The sequence below is a fragment of the Podarcis pityusensis genome, assembly GCF_964106645.2.
Source record: "Podarcis pityusensis genome assembly, chromosome: 6".
NCBI classification, from domain to species: Eukaryota; Metazoa; Chordata; class Lepidosauria; order Squamata; family Lacertidae; genus Podarcis; species Podarcis pityusensis.
This window is the reverse complement of record NC_138030.1, coordinates 50,204,797-50,222,704: the sequence shown is the minus strand read 5'-3', so window position 1 is coordinate 50,222,704 and position 17,908 is coordinate 50,204,797. Positions and strand designations below refer to the sequence as shown.

At 41.8% G+C, this 17,908-nt stretch overlaps 1 protein-coding gene across 9 annotated transcripts in view; it reads right to left on the bottom strand.

The window, feature by feature from the left end:
• The window catches only part of ST3GAL3 (ST3 beta-galactoside alpha-2,3-sialyltransferase 3), a 188,531-nt gene that overhangs the window by 160,910 nt on the left and 9,713 nt on the right, over nucleotides 1-17,908 (bottom strand). For 2 of the 9 annotated variants that reach the window (XM_081009497.1, XM_081009498.1), the window contains exon 2: nucleotides 9,566-9,710. In XM_081009497.1, the coding sequence (XP_080865623.1) occupies nucleotides 9,566-9,686 (121 nt within the window). In that variant the 5' untranslated portion in view covers nucleotides 9,687-9,710. Of the gene's footprint in view, nucleotides 1-9,565; nucleotides 9,711-15,761; nucleotides 15,951-17,908 lie in introns of those variants that run through there. The other 7 variants (XR_013987441.1, XM_081009500.1, XM_081009494.1 and 4 more) reach the window with 7 other exon arrangements.

Here is a 17,908-nt window from a genome sequence, read left to right as displayed (position 1 = left end):
ATCATGGGGAAAGCTGCTGACCTGACAGTTGTGCAGAAAGTCATCACTGAGACCCTCCATAAGGAGGGAAAGCCTCAAAAGGTAATTGCAGAAGAAGTTGGATGTTCCCAAAGTGCTGTATCGAAGCACATTAATGGAAAGTTATGCAGAAGGTAAAAGTGTGGAAGGAAAAGGTGCACAAGCAGCAGGGATGACCGCAGCCTGGAGAGGATTGTCAGGAAAAGACCGTTCAAAAGTGTTGGGGACTTTCACAAGGAGTGGACTGAGGCTGGAGTTAGTGCATCAAGAGCCACCACAGAGAGACAGATCCTGGAGATGGGCTTCAAATGTCGTATTCCTCTTGTCAAGAAACAACGTCAGAAGTGTCTTACCTGGGCTGAAGAAAAAAAGAACTGGTCTGTTGCTCAGTGGTCCCAAGTCCTCTTTTCTGATGAGAGCAACTTTTGCATCATTTGGAAACCAAGGACCCAGAGTCTGGAGGAAGAATGGGGAGGCACACAATGCCAGATGCTTGAAGTCCAGTGTGAAGTTTCCACAGTCTGTGTTGATTTGGGGAGCCATGTCATCAGCTGGTGTTGTTCCACTGTGCTCCATTAAGTCCAGGATCAACGCAGCCGTCTACCAGGAGATTTTGGAGCACTTCATGCTTCCTTCCACAGACAAGCTTTATGAGGATGCTGACTTCATTTTCCAGCAGGACTTGGCACCTGCCCACACTACCAAAAGTACCAAAACCTGGTTCAATGCCCATGGGATTACTGTGCTTGATTGGCCAGCAAACTTGCCTGACCTGAATCCCATAGAGAATCTATGGGACATTGCCAAGAGAAAGATGAGAGACATGAGACCGAGCAATGCAGAAGAGCTGAAGGCTGCTACTGAAGCATTCTGGTCTTCCATAACACGGCAGCAGTGCCACAGGGTGATAGCATCCATGCCACGCCGCACTGAGGCAGTAATTGATGCAAAACCAAGTACTGAGTACATATGCATGCTTCTACTTCTCAGAGGTCCAATATTGCTCTATTTGCAATCCTTGTTTTGCTGATTTCATTTAATATTCTAATTTTCTGAGATTGTTAATTTGGGGTTTTCATTAGCTGTATGCCATAATATCACAATTATAACAAACAAAAGGCTTGACATATATTGCTTTGCATGTCATGAGTCTATCTCCTATATTAGTTTCACCTTTTAAGTTGAATTACTGAAATAAATGAACTTTTCCACGATATTCTAATATTCCGAGTTTCACCTGTATGTTCCATCTATAGAGGAGGAATCAGGGTTAAACAGAATTTTTAGAGAATGCCAAAAAAGGAAATCTACTGCCCTCAAGTGGTAACAAATAGCTACTTTGAGATACTTAACGTTGAGCTTTTTCCACTATACAAAGGGCTTTAAAAGATTGCTTAATGAGACTGATACTGTGTGTGTGCCATGATTCTGCAACACAGCACAGAAAAAGCAAATGGCAGGCTTTCATATCCAACATGAGCCATACTCAAAGAAGACCCACTGAAATCAATGGTCTAAAGTAACTGAAATCTACTGATTTCAAAAAAACTACTCCAACTATGGCTTACTTGGGTATTACCCACAGAGATCAGCTTTGTAAAAAAATAATTTTAAAAAATCAGCTTTCATTTCAGGTCTTGAAGATAGACCAATTGCTTGTTCTGGACAGGTTGTGTTCCCTCTGAAGGAGCAGGTATGTAGCTTGGGGGCATTCCTCAATACATCTTTCTCATTAGATACCCAAGTGACCTCTGTGGCTAGGAATGCCTTTTACCAGCTTTGTCTTGTACTCCAGGAACAGCTGTGTGTGCATCATCAGGATAGTCTGGCCACTGCAGTCCACGTATTAGCAACCTTGAGACTGCCTTACTGCAATATGCTCTATTAGCAAACTTTTACAGCAGGGGGGCGGTCCACTGTCCCTCAGACCTTGTTGGGGGTCCAGACAATTTGAAGGAGGGACAAAAGGAACAAATTCCTATGCCTCACAAATAACCCAGAGATGCATTTTAAATAAAAGCACACATTCTACTCATGTAAAAACACCAGGCAGGCCCACAAATAACCCAGAGATGCATTTTAAATAAAAGGGCACATTCTACTTATGTAAAAACATGCTGATTCCCGAACTGTCCGCGGGCCGGATTTAGAAGGCAATTGGGCTATATCCGACCCCGGGGCCTTAGTTTGCCTACCCATGCTCTATGTGGACCTGCCCTTTGGCTTGGTCCAAAAGCTTCAGCTAGTGCAGCATGCTAACAGAGGAAGACAGCAGAGGTGTCACATGCTGTTGGCTAAAATATCTGCACTGGATCCCCATAGGCTACCAGTCCAAGCTTAATATTTTTGTATTAATATACAAAGACCTGAACAATCTGGGTCTAGGATATCTCATGGGCAACATGAGCCCTATATTCCATGCTCCTTCACCAAGATAATATGGAGGAGTGCTGTTAGTTGTCCCTAGTTTCAGAAATCTGACTAGCTGCAGCTAGAAGTCAGGCATTTAGGGTTGTTGGTACACAAGTACTCTTTCAGCAGAGATTTGGCAGGCATCCTTGCTGCTAATGTTCAGGCATCGTCTGAAGACCTTTTTATGCCAACAGGACTTTATGGTTGTTTAATTTTTTCTTAAGAAGAGACAGTCATTTTAATGATCATTCTGTATTGCTTTTCTGGCATCTTATGGCTTATTATACTTATATTTTATATGAGTAGGTAGTGTGCCGCAAAACTAGTGAATGACTAAACTTCTGCTTAATTCAATAACGAAATGTAAGCAAATGTTCAAAAAGAAAGAGAGACTAGCTGCCAAAAACTTTCAAAAGTGTAAAGTGAGAGCAATGTAGCTTACAGCAAGGCAATTCTTTCTTAAAAAATAGAGAGCTGCAATTATTTGAAAGAATTAATTGGCTAGTGACAAGAACACTACAATAATTAGTCCAACACCGCTATTTTAGACTTCTTAACCTCCAAGTTATTTAGCAAATAAAGCCTGTTATTAAAGTAATTCAGTTTTGTTATTTGCAGGAGAACAATGTAGCTCCCCTTCCAACAAGGCTGTGTGTAAGTCATGATGCTTCAGCCTGCAAGAACTGAAATACAATTAGAAGAAAACTAGCACAAGCAAAGCTTAGTCAGCCATGTGGGAATACAGTCACTTCTGATAAATAGCACCCTAACAAACCAAGGCTGCCTTTCAAGAAATCAACCACACATCCAAGATAATGGCTATGATCCAAATGATTTCTTTCACAAGCAAAATACAGTTCTGCTGCTGATGGCGGTGGGGTGGCATCCTCAATCTCTATCCTCCAGGATCAGCCCCCGTGTCGCATCTCCCACATCCCCCACCATCCTAGAGGGTCCCTTACATGTAGGGGAGTGGAATTGACTGCAGTGGAACAGATGCAAAGGAAAGCCTTGTTGCATGAAAGAAACTTCACTCATGCTCTCCTTGATCCCATGTGGTTTGGTTAGGATTTACTAGCTGCTCTTGAGCTGTGATCACTCTCCTGATTTTATCAAGGTAATTTGTACTTGATCACATACATGTTGCAAGTGTTGCACATACAGTTCTAGATACAACTTTTTGCTGTAGTGAGGTTGCATGGAAGAGTGAGTCCCAGGCCAGTGAGGACTCCTGGCAGAGATGATGCATTTGTATTTTCTTCAATTAGGAATTCTGGCAGCACCTTGGTCAGCCTCACATTACTGAGTATCTTCCATGAGCATGGGGTGGGGCCAGCAAGCTCAGCCCTGCTCTAACCTCATGCACCAGCACTCATGCAAGGAGAGAATAATTCAACAACCTAATTCGGCTAAAATGCCAGGCAGCCTTTCAAATTAGAGCACCAAAATTATCCACATGCTGCGGAGCAAAGACAGAAGACAACCAACAGCTTGCAATCAGACTACATTTTAATGCAGGCCTTTCCAATTTATAAGCCACCAGTCCAAACCTAAGACTATCTTGTAGTCACAAGAACACCTTGTCATTGCTTTTTGTCTGGACTGCAAAAGCAGGAGGATGAAGGTATCAAATATATAATACGTGGCTAATGCCCTGCATTCAACTTTGTAGTAGTGCAGATTTGTGGCAATGGTTACAGCTCACTACTCCAACACTTATGCCAACAATTCCATGCAGCATAATGGTATATACTTAAAAGAAATTTATACTACGTTTACTAAGTTGCACACTTTTGATAGTTTCAGAGTTATAAATGCATAACTTAAACTTATGCAATGTGTATTTGAGAAACACTTTCTAACTACTTATATAACGAAGATTGTGAATATGGTGTCTCAGAATCCCCTTTCAGGTCCTAGAGATAAGCAACATACCTGCTAGAAGGAAATCAAGGCTCACAAATAACTAAATGGCGGTGGGGAGTAAAAAAGTGTCAAACATATGACCGGCACAAACATTACTTCAAACCTCCAGCATTATCAGCAGGAACCCTGGAAACTTAACAGTCTTAAAACTCTTTTTCCTGGAACTCAGGTTCAGATTATCTTTCAACAGAGCTTGCAACCATAAAAATGGAAACGAACCACAACCTACCAGGAGCAGCTGAGTGAGTCTATTTGCTCATGCACCTAATTTCTGTTCCCATAGAAACAGACAGACGGGAAACAGATAAGAATTGCATCTAGTGCTTTCCTGCTACCAACTATTTTTGCAGTACAACCATTGGAGAAAAGCCAGTGACAACAGCAGCAGGAAGAAATGAGTAAGATTTTATGCTTCAGCAGGAAGCAGGCATGGACTAAAATCTGTCTACTGAATGGCTTCAATAGTCACTTACAGGTTTCTGTGGGTTTAGGGTTGCAGCATTTGTCAGGAAATTTGAGCTAAATCAGTAAGGATATTCCAAGGCTGAGAGAGAGCAGATGTCATGATTTGATATATACTGGTAGGTATCCAGCCAAAGCAGAATCAGCCAAGGTACAGTGTTGCATATGTCTGCCCACCCATGCTATTCAACTTCTCCCTTGAAAAACAAACATCACACAACTTGCCTAATGCCAAGTACTCAGCTACCAAGTACTAAGGGACCAAAGCTCATTGGTAGCCGACATATCTTGCATGTAAGTAGAACCCAAACCCAGTCCTTGGCATTTTGACTTACAAGGATTTCGGATGGCAGGGTTGGGAAGTACCTCTGCCTCAAGTCATGGATAGCTGCTACCAGATGGGATAGAGGGCTGTTGTTGTTGTTGTTGTTTAGTCATTTAGTCGTGTCCGACTCTTCGTGACCCCATGGACCAGAGCACGCCAGGCATAGATAGATAGAGGATAGAGGGCTAGATGAATCAATACTGTGGCATCATATAAGGCAACTTCACAGGTTCAGTGCAATTATTTAAAAACAAGACCTTACCCATTTCTTCGGGGAATATATATATATATATATATATATATATATATATATTGTTAAGGTTTATTTCCTTTATCATACCTGTTATAATATTTAAATGCAATAATTCTTAGGAAACATACTGAAGCTCCAGACACATCAATGCACTCTTGATGCATTTAAGACACCAATTAAATCTCTTCCACTTAAACATTTGGGCTTCTGCTACTATTGCTGTCACTACTACTATTTATATCGCCTTCCATTTACAAAGTGCTTCACAATCTTTACCCTCCCCGTGTTTGATAAAACTATGAACTCAGTGTGTCTTCAACAGGTGGGCAATAGTTTTTATTTGGACCAACCAAAATGTCACAAAAGTGTGGCAAGCTTTAGAGTTCTCCAGAACGCTTCGTGAAGCATGACGTTACACAAAGAAGCAGGGGAGACAAGATAAAAGGGGACAGAAATATAGGCTAATGTGGCAGCTATGAGGTCAACTTGTAGGCTCAGTTTCAAGGTACAGATGATAATTTTTGTGACATTTTGGTTGGTCCAAATAAAAACTATTGCCCAACTATGGTTATTTGGGGGGAGTGTGTCTTGTTTTATAATAGTTCTTTGGGCTCACGTTTTCGAATTCAAGCCTTTGCAATGGGCAGCTTTTCAATGTTAAATGTTTGCCTGTTTGACTAAAGAAATTATTTACATGAGCCTGTTGGCTAAAGATCTGCTGAAAAGTCCTATCTAGAAACTGTGCAGTTCTAGTCCCTAACTTATCTCATTAATTTGCTTGTTTGTTTATGAGATTTCGATACTGCCTTCATCAAAACTGGTAATAGCAATATTGATCAGGCAGTCCAGGAACATGTCATACTGTGTAAGATCAGCCCAGATATTCCACTTGTCTGAAATAAGGGATAAGAGACAGAAAAAGCAGGAAGGAATTTAACACCTATGATTGAACATCAGAAAATGCAAATACAGGAAGAAGGGTTGAGAGGGAGTCTAGGTAAAACAGGTGATATTGGGGTGGGGGGGAAGCTTGAATTGACTACCTGTTTCCCCTGATCAGACACAGAAGTTTCCATCTGCAAGCAAACACTTCATAATTTTGTGTGTGAAGGGTAAACATGCCAAGATCCTGTACTCCAAGTCCATGACAACAGAATACAGCACATAGAATATCTGCTTTTACTCTGTTTATTTTCTGTGCTGAAAAAAAGCGAAAGCCAAGATCTTCCCCACTCTGTATCATCATCTACAGTTACTAGGCAACTGTGCAACTGCAAAAAAGTGCAGTTCAAATGAAAGAGAGTTGGTCAATGGTATCATGCCCTCCAAAAATGACAGCAAAAAACAGATAGTAGAAATGGAATGGATTTATGCTTCTGACATAACAAGACACTAAGTGCAAGTTGTAGGCAATATATATACGTACAGAAGTAACAAGGAGTCTTTTGGCATTTTAAAGATTAACAAGCTTGTGGTATAAGATTTAATAGACTAGAGGAATTAGAAATATGCCTGAAATGTTAACTTAGGTTAGCAGAGGTGTGTGTGTGTGTGTGTGTGTGTGTGTGTGTGTACACACACACACACACACACACACACACATAAAAATTTGTGGTTACACGCAAAGGAGAAAAACATTAGAAACGATCCAGCAAAAGTTAAGCATTGAGGTCCAATTTATTTCACAAGCATGTGCTTTATTATCTCCCACTGAATGAACTAAAATGCTGTGAACTGCCCTGAGATCAATGGATGAAGGGTGGTATACACATTTAATAAATACATTAAATAAATAAATAAATAAAAATTTTCAATATGCTTAAGTTTGGCTAGGTTGTGCTGATTCATGAAATATATGGAAACCCTATATGACCTAGAAATAGGCTATTTTGTTTACAAACAAAGTTATCCCTTCAAAGTTTGAACTACAAACTGAGCACTACTGGAGCCAAATGGTCCAACTATAATTGCACATCCTATGCTTAAAGAGCATTATTAGAGACACTATTTTTAACACTGATCAGGCATCACACCAACTGTACTACTACATTTTACTTCCCAGCTGACCTCATTGTAGTTATGACATTTGTCAGGATACTTTGGCTGCAATCCAAAGCCTTACATGCCTAGAATTAAGTTCCATTGAACTAAGTGGGACTATTTTCCAAGTAAGCATGCATCAGATGTGGGATGTTACTCCACTGTACTTCAAATGCATTTGTTCTCCAGTGTACTTCAACTCCTATGTTTCTATATATGTACTTACCATTTTTTAACTTCCATAAAGCAAATAAGCAGACTGCTGTCTCAAAGACTCATCTCACAATAACCATGGTGGTTTCCAAGAGTCAATGAGGTGTAGTAGATGGTTATATACAGGAAGTTAAATATTTGCAACCATTACAACAATATACTTTACTGTTATCTTAACAAAGAAATAAGTATGCCGCAGTAATAAAGCCAAGTGACAGACAAATATCAAGACACTACCACAACCCTTTCCTAAACACACAGCACATTTTATTGCAAAGATAATAAAAGCTCCTGAACTACATCAGATACAAAGGTCAATTTAGGAGGGTTTGGGAGTGAATAATGTATTCACTTTAGGTACTCTGAAACACCCCAGTAACTGTTTTGGTGCTGCCAGGAAACATGGTAATAGAAAACGACAAAGCAGGCCACAATTAGGTAACTGCCAGGCTATGGGTCAAATACAGCCCATGCTGCCTCCCCATCAGGCCTGCAGCCTCCCCTCAATTCCCAGCATCACAAACCTCCCTTTGAAACCAGCAAATATTTTTCCAAGCCTAAATGCGGTACACAGGGCCATATGGGGGAATCATAAGTGGGAAGTGAAGGGTTAACATTTATAGCTGAAAAAGCCCCCCATGCCACCTTCAGGCTTGGATAAAAATCCCTCCCATTGACTCCAAGCCTGATTCTAGCAAGTAGGTTTGGATGTGTCCATGTGTGCATCTGTTTACCACCATCACCAGAATATATGGTTGTGTCTAACCACCACCACTGTTTGCATGCAGCAGCTGACAGCATTCCACCACAGCCAAAAAAGTTTCTCCACCCCTGCAGCAGGATGTGCAAAGCCCATCACCCCAGATTTATCTAAAGTTGCCTTGGTCTTTCCTGTTACACTGAACACTGCCTTTCACACTGAACACACCATGGTAGCTTGCTCATATAGTAACCAAGCTGCAAAAAACTAAAATGAATATCCAATAACATGCATATAGCAGGAACACATGTGGAAGAGAAGCAGGGAACTTGTAGTTTCACCCTGTCAAAACAAGATGTTTAAAATGTCAGGAAGGAGCCAATAAGAGATAGAAAGGAGAAGTGTGCCCAAACTAAGGAGAACCCCAGATTATCCTTCATAATTTGCACACCATCAATTGCATCATGGATTGAACCAAATAATAATGAAAGCAACAACATTTGGATTGCTTTTTTTGTTTAATAAAGCACTGGAGAAACAAATCATCTTCAGCTATTTAAATAAGGACTAAACTAGAATTGGTTCCACCTGAGTAACCAAAGCCCAAATACACCAGTAAGCAAGGCGTTGAAGTTGCATCTCACTCTGTGCAAATACCAGCACAATGACTGCATTTTGTATATGTGTTGGATTCTTCATTCAGTTGTGTCCTGGTATGTACTGGACACAATAAAAACATACAGATCCGTTGCAGAACCAGCACAAAACCATCCCCCAAAATGAATGCCTTTACCAGTAAGTCATATCTAATGGAGGATAAAGAAAATAAATGGAAACAACATGCTTCTGCTTGTATAAAAGATAAAGAAATAAAGAGCCATCACCACCACCATAATAACAATAGTAATAAATCTTCACACAAGTCTCAGTGGCTCACCCAACAGTAGTAACAGAAATAACTATCACATCTATAGACAAAATACCTATGTAAATGCAACAGGAATCTACAGTTCATTTTATAATTTTCCAATTAATTGATCTAGGGAATAACAACATTAAGAGGAAGATACATTTGATCTCTACAGCACAGGAAAGGATCAAACAATTGTTTGGACATGTTCTAGGCTGTTCCACAGCAGGCAGACCTGAAATCTATGAAAGATGACTTAGCCATACATCTATGGAGGCTCTTAAATGGCCTGAGAAACATACTTACTTGAATCCTCCCATCGGAGAAGATGCAGTTTCCAAGCTGAATAATACAGAAAGCCCAGCACCAGAAAGAGACAGAGGGCTAGTAGCAGGTTACGCATGTACACCAGCAGTCCCATCTTCATATAGGGTTGTCTCTTTTATAATACCTGGGGGAAAGAAACCAGTTTGAGCCTTGCATTTTCTAGTTTGTTTACTGAACCCTCTGCAACCTAATACACACAGACATAAAATATCAAGCAGCACATCTGTTCCCTTCCTAACATGCATATTATGTAGGCACTCTTATCAGCAACAGCAACATCACAATTTTATGTCTCTTGCATGGAATTAAGTTCCATTTAAATGAACATGATACATTTCTGAGTAACAGTCTGTGAAAAAACAGCTAACAACAGGAAAAAATTCTGAGTAACTGTCTGTATGCGAGAAATAAATAAATAAATCAGGGGTTGCTCCTCCAAGCATTGGTCTATAAATGCTATTCTTAGATGCTATCAGAGTCCATAGGAAGCCAACTCATTCCTAGATCACTATGTTTAGAAAATCCACTGCTCTATAACACATGACCTCAATTATAAAAACTCAGAACAAGCTATACTAAATAAATGGCATAAAATAATTAATTTAAATAGAATAAAATTAAAAATATTGAGTATATGAAATTATTTTCCCAAGAACTTGCTGGCTTTAATTCGCACAAATCTTAAAAGTACCATTTACATTCATTTAAACTTTCTAATAGCCATCTACCCTAAGTAATATAGCCCATGACTCTTTCAACACCATAATGCAATGCAATGCAATATAGGGTTATAGCAACATTTCCCCCAAAATAATACTTAATTCTGAGACAAAGCTTCTACACAGCCGAGAACCATTGGTATTTTAAGATTAAATGAGATGTATGTCCTTGGCTACAGCAGTCAATGTAGATGTGGCAGAGTAGATGCTAACAAGACCTGCATTTTCTACAACTGTCTAAAAAACTATGGGCATAATAGCAACTTGGCATATGCCTTAATTAGAATCTATCCCATACTGAAGCCAAAAATTCGGGAAATAATTGCTCATCTCTCAATAGTAATAAGAATGGTGATAATTCTAAATGGAAAAACACTAATCCGCTGTCCATAATCTGTACACATGAATGAGGAAAGCAAGGAATGAGAAGAGAGGACTCAAGGCCTGTGGCTTGTTCCCAGTCTTCCAAACCATGGTTTTGACTAACATTTTAATTCAACCAATATAGCACCATATATTTCTTAAAGCCACTAGGTACTTGGTATGTTCATCATGTCAGATTTAGTTTCCATGTGGAAAAGAGATAAAATTAACCATCTCTCATAGAAGGTTTATTAACTTTGCATGTGCAAAGATTTTCTCAACAAGTGATGGACTCACGTTTAGTATATATTTATCAGATCACTTACAAAGCAAGAATGAGCAAACGATTTGGAAATTAAATGACAGAGCTCCTCTTGACTTTCAGCAACTAAAGAAAATAAGTACTAGCATACCAAGAACTGGCCATATACAGAAACTCTGAAAAAAAGAAACGCAAGCTGGCTTGAAGGCTAGTACAAACTTCAGTATTCTGCCAGCATTTGACGTCTGGCCACTACAGTGGTACCTTGCAAGACGAATGCCTCGCAAGACAAAAAACTCGCTAGACGAAAGGGTTTTTTGTTTTTTGAGCTGCTTCGCAAGACGATTTTCTATGGGCTTGCTTCGCAAGACGGAAACGTCTTGCAAGTTTGTTTCCTTTTTCTTAACACCGTTAATACAGTTGTGACTTGACTTCGAGGAGCAACTCATAGAACGCGGTGTGGTAGCCTTTTTTGAGGTTTTTAAAGACTTTGGTGATTTTTGAAGCTTTTCCAAAACTTTCCCGACACCATGCTTCGCAAGACGAAAAAAATCGCAAGACGACAAAACTCACGGAACGAATTAATTTCGTCTTGCGAGGCACCACTGTATTTCCAATTATCTGATACCCTGTACATTTTCCAAATCCCATTTCAGGACACCTGCTTCAAACAGACTGCAAGAGACAAACACAAAGAACTTCCACCCACATTCCTCACATATAATATTACAAGACATGAATGATGAATGCTGAAGGCCCCCCTCAAGTAGTCCAGAGACCCCTGCCTATTTCAAAGCAGACCCCCTATGCTCCAGTATCCTATATGAATAATTGACCAGGAAAGCTCATGCCTTGAACACCTCTATGTACTGTATGCATCCCGCTGTTGCACTGCTTGTTCACTTCCTTCCCACCAGTTTGTTGTGAAGAGAAAGATATTTCAGAAATCCCATCTGACAGCCAGCTGGAGCTCTAGAATCACATTTAGAAAAGTCAGGAAGAAATCGAACAGCCTCCTCTGTAACTGTAGCATTCAGGAGGAGGGGTGGAGCTTAAACTGCAACAGTGGCATTGCTCAAAGAGAGTCCTGCATCTTCTAATTATAAGGCAAATTCAGCATTTAATAACAAAGGGCAGAGTTGCTTAAGGCAAGAACATGCAATTCTGATTGCTAGAGCTCTTCCAATAAAAATCTCCCCGGAGCAGTAACCAAAGTATTGTATGCTACCAAAACTGGCACAAACAAATGTGTTATTCTTCACATTACTGCACCACAAAATTTACTAGTGGGTTTAAACAAAAATTAGATACATGATTCAAAAATTATTCTCTTTGTTTCCTTGACCATTCAGCTGAAAAAGAAAATGCCACTACATAAAATAAAACACAAAACTGACCCATCTGAAATGGAGTGAAATCCTATATTTGAAATCCTATACTCAGAACTAACCCTCAGTACGTTCAATGAGACTGATTCCAAGATAAATGTGTATAGGACTTCAGCCTAAAGCTGATTGAAACATTACACCAAACCATGGTTTGGCATTACATCCAGACCTGGGCTTTCCATAGGCATCTGGCTGGTCATTATGCAAACAGAATGCAGTAGTGGCCCGTGCAACAGCATAGGTGGGGATCTGCTACTCTCCTAGCTTCTGAACAGAGCACATCACCTGCACTTAATGAAGGGAGGAGGGGCAAAGTGCAGGAAGCTTGGCACTGTGCTATGCAGGAAAGTCAAAGTCTCGGCCTCTTCCAAGATACAGCAGAAAAAGGCCTGCTTCACAGAAACAAGTTCCAGCTGACTAGAGCACATTTCTTGCATAACTATTTCGTCTGGATTAGGAAAAGTTACTCACATCTAGAAGAAGAAGAAGAAGAAAAAGAAGAAGAAGAAGAAGAAGAAGAAGAGTAGTAGTAGTAGTTTGGATTTGATATCCCACTTTTATCACTACCCGAAGGTGTCTCAAAGCGGCTAACATTCTCCTTTCCCTTCCTCCCCCACAACAAACACTCTGTGAGGTGAGTGGGGCTGAGAGACTTCAGAGAAGTGTGACTAGCCCAAGGTCACCCAACAGCTGCATGTGGAGGAGCGGAGACGCGAACCTGGTTCCCCAGATTACGAGTCTACCGCTCTCAACCACTACACCACACCGGCTCTCCATTAATACACCACACTTTGCTCCATTAATACTAAATTTCTAGGCACACTTAGGGAATAATCCACATTATAGGACTTACTTCCAAGTAAAGATACATATGAGTGAGTTGTAAGAGTGACTCATGTTCTCACCATCCTTGTTTTGATATTCCTTAAAGGAATGATGAAAGTATCTTGAGATTTAGACTTACCCTCATCACACAAAAGCACCAAGGAGAACAATAATAAAGTTGGAAGAAATTTATTCAAAACTTTTTTTTTAAATATAGCTGTAAGTCCAGCCCTCTTAAGTTGAACTCAAGGCCATCTCTTTTGTCTGTTCTGACTGGTTTGGGCACTGCTCTTAGCATTAAAGCACAAAGGTCAATATTGGGACTAGTCCAATGTAACTTGTTTTTTTAAAATGGCCTGAAATCACAACAATAAAATAGTCAAATATACAACTGTCACCAAATCTTTAACAAAATCCCACACAAATTGTGAAGAGCTCCATGAAGATCTCTACTAGACTAGATAAAATAATTGTTGAAGAGATTCAACTAAAGATCAGTGTGATGTACAGTGGGACAAACAACAACCCAGCAAATGCACACTGATGGAATCCGACTTCTGACCTCTTGATTACCTCATCTCATTGCCTGGTAAGTTTCCATACTAAATGTATGCATAAGTCAAGCTGCAATCCTACACATACTCTCCTGAGAGAAATTCCAACTGAACTCAATAGAATATGCTTCCGAGTACACATGCAGAGACTTGCCTTTTTCACACTCAGAGAAAGTGCACTAGATTTGCACTGGTACAGAGATGTAAACTTTAACTGTTTTGCACATCCTAAGAACTATTTTCTGTACCATATCTCAACAAGCAAGTTATAATTACATGGAGTACATGTGTGACCATTTTTTGAATAATAACCATAGAATGCATTTCATAAATCTAACAAGTATACATGTGAACATGTAGATAGACAGATTCTTCTCCCCGCCACACATACATATACATTTTTCTGGGTCTTCAGACCTTTACTCTAACAGGATTGCAAAACAGAGAATGCATGGGTTTATTTATAAAATTAAAATATTTATATGTCAAATTTCCATTTGACAACTCCCAAGACACCTTCTAACAATAATAAAACTATAATAATTTAGATGGTGGCAGAAGAGGGACTCTGTATCTGGACAGTCTCAAATACAAGAAAGAATTCCTTCTGGTGCTCAGGTCTCAAGCCATTTGGGATTTTAAAGGTAACCACCAGCACTTTAGTTTCAAGTTATAGAAGGTTGGCTGACCATAGGTTTTTAGATCAAATTCCTTCCTGAAAGGAAAGTTTTTCATTCATCTCCTTCTGTTCTCAGGAATTATTCTTTAGGATAAGTGTTCACATTAAATGTGTCTCCATTTTCTTACAAAAATCCCAAAACCTCCCTGCACATTTAAACTAGTACATTAAGGAAAAAGTTCAAGTACTTCAGAGAACACTAGGCTCCTAATCAGGAATGGAACAGATTTCCTAAATACCTTTGGTCAGTGAGTACTCTGGTCAGGTGTTATTGATTTCTCTTATCAGCAAATTCTCCAGCTACTTTCTACATAAATGTTGCCAATGCAACATATGGCAGGATCCAAAGGGTTCATTTTTTAAAGGAGCTCTGTCGTTAGCCTACAAAGGTTATAAAGGTAGTTTTGGCAAATGGAGATGCATTTCTGAATAGAGCCCTTCAAGGTTTCCTCTGCATTCTAACTAAAAAAGGCTTGTGTTACAGTTACAGTCAGTGTTTTGTTGACCTTTCCCTTTGGGTCACTGAATGAATAATAATGCAGTTGGAGAATTTATTTGGAAATGAACTAGCATGTGAACAGTCACACGGGTGAACAGTTAACCCATAAAGTGCAATCTCGTATGAAATAACCATAAGGCAAAAAAAGAGTCACACCCCAGATTTAATCATCATTCTTGCTTATTTCTTCCTCCCTCATGACCTCTCATCTTCCATTCACTGCTACACAGAAAATGTTGGCACAAAGGAACACATATTAGCTGGCGAGATACAACCGCCTTTCTGGGAAGAGTCCTGAGGTAACACTCAAAGACCGATTGTCTCCCTACCGGCCCAGTCGTGTAATCACCCACCCATACAAGTACTAGATCCCACTCAGGAGCTAAAACCAAGACAGGAAGATTCTGAAATCGCAGTACAGTGCTCGGTGGGTGACCCAAAGGGAGTTGTTTAGATGGCGAGCCTGAGGCTATATGTTTGATGGGAAGGGGAAAGATGGGAGGCGAGGCGCTCCTCTGGTGAAAAAAGGAGGTTCAGGCTACACATGGGGTGTACTTTAATGGGTCTTCTCTTGAGAGTGAGAAAGGAAGCAAGAGAGGAAATCCCTGAAGTCTCATGGGATCCCTCATTTCCTCAATCTCAAGAGAAGATTCCTGGCAAGGCAGGGTCCACGTGAGGTGGTGGAGGAGGAGGAAGAAAAAGAAGAGCAGGACGGGAGGGACGTAAATAAGAAAAAATCACTGCGGGGCGAGAGGTTGACCTGGGCAAAGAAAACACATTGGATGCAGAACTGAAGCCCTCACTCGCTCGCTTCCTCCTCCTCCTCCTGCACCACCACCACTACCCCGGAACGGATACCGCCTCCCTCCGCCTCCCATCTCCTCACCAGAGCATCAGGGGGATCCCGGCCGCCCTTCCTCCGGGTTCGGGTTCTGGCTGCCCCGCCGCCCGCCATGCCGGGCCGGGCAGCGGCGGCAGTACTAGCCGGCCTCAGGGGCAGGAGGGGGGGCGTCGGTCACCAATCGCACAACAAGGCGGGACTTCCGATGGCCAATGGAGAAAGGCGAGGGGCATTCTCCACAAAGCGCTCAGCGACTGCGGGAGCGCGGGGGGCTCCCTGCCGCCCAATCAGAGGCAAGGAGGGTCCTCCACTCAAGCGTACCAAAGACGAAGGCCCTCAGCTGTCCAATCATGTGACGAGAGGAGCGGAGGGGGGCGAGGGCCGTCCAATCAGTGGGGCCGCATCCTTTTATTTTCCCTCTCCGGTTCTCCCCGCTCCCCCCTTTAACTCTAGGCGGGGCGTTAGATATCTTCTGTAGCCAATTGAGGAATAGCGTGGGAGGACCAGCGTCCTCTGCAGAGATTAGGAAGGGTCGGGGGGGCAGAATAATAAAGGTATGGACTGGAATCCCAGACACTGGGAAAGAGGGAAGGGAAGGAAGTCAGGAAGGGAGGAGAAGGGACCAGTCGTAGCACATCCGACCTATTGTAGGCTTTTTGAGACGCTAGCCGCTAGGAGGAAAAATTCTCGTCCGAATGCGGCAATTCGTGTAGGTTTGTGCAAATCGCAAAGTGCCAATGGCATCCGTGGGTGACCGGGGCCAGATGAAGCTTTTGCGAAGAGCACATTGCTGCTTGCAGGTAGCCTCGCTTCCCCACCCAACCCAAAGGTGGGTACCGTGGAAAACTTAACTCGCCTTTGACCGGGGGGGGGGGGGGTGGCGGGCAAAGGGTTGACAATCCCACAGGCACCGAGAGGCTGTCCTGGGAAGTTGAAGCGCAGCATGTTGGGGTCAGGGCACGCTTCCCTTCCCCACCGCTCAATGGAAACTTCCCCTGGGATTCCCCGTAATCCCCACATGACATGCTAAAGAGAGCCGGTTGTTAGTTTTGTTTGTACCTGATCCCGTGCGGAAAAGCAACAGCGGCAGCTCCCCCAGCTAAAGCAAGAGTAGGAGAGGGTTAAGGCGGCGGCAAGGCATGCCAGCGGAACTTCCGTCCTGCAAAATGCTAGTTTGGGTCCTCTCCAGGGGTGGGGTGGGGAGGCTGTGGGGCAGAGCCTAAATATACAAAATGGAGCTGTAGAAGGGTAGGGGGGCTTGGATGTACTGTATTCTCTTCCTAAAACGATAAATAACATTATTCTCTGCTGCCAACTGCAGGTATCAGAAATATCCTGCAAAAAAGGGCTGTTTTGGACGTGGCCTGTAAGTCCCTTAATAAACACAGAGAAGCAGCAGCAGCCTGATTGAAAAAGTAGAATTGCGGTGCAATGAGGAGAACAAAGGTCCCCCCAAAGATAGATAATAAGAGTAAGATTCTCCATAGGGAGGGAGACAAACTACTTACCTGCATATCAGTAAAATGAGATCCCCAAAAAGCTGAGACAAATAAAAATAACAGCTAGAAAGCAAATGTGGAAACAAAGGAATTTCCAAATAGATTAGGGTTTGAGGAGAAATGTAGGCTAGCAGATGTACAGTAAATGTGGGGCAGCAGATTGGAGCCAATGGCTTCCTATAGGATTCAAACATCCTGTTGAATGAGTAGGGCAAAATAACACAGAAGTTAGCAATCCATTAATGGGCCATGGTTTAGTGTAGATCTTATGCTTTGAATGCTGAAGGTTCGATCACTGGTGTCTATTTAAAAACGCAGGTAACAGGACTGAGAAAGGCTACTACAGTGGTGCCTCGCAAGACGAAATTAATTGGTTCCGCAAGTTTTTTCTTCTTGCGAGTTTTTCGTCTTGCGAAGCACGGTTTCCCATAGGAATGCATTGAAAATCAATTAATGCGTTCCTAGGGAAACCGCTTGCCAGGCTGGCTGTGCGGAGAAGGGCTTTTCTCCCCACCGCAAGCCTTCAGGACAGGTATGGGAACAGAGGGGAAGGCGCGCAGCGCTTTCCCTCTGTTCCCGGGGCTTGCGTGGGAGGAGGGTTTTTCCTCCGCACCGCCAACATTCAGAACAGCATTCTGAATGTTGACGGTGGGAAGGAAAACCCTCCTCCCACCCCAAGTCTTCAGGAAAGCC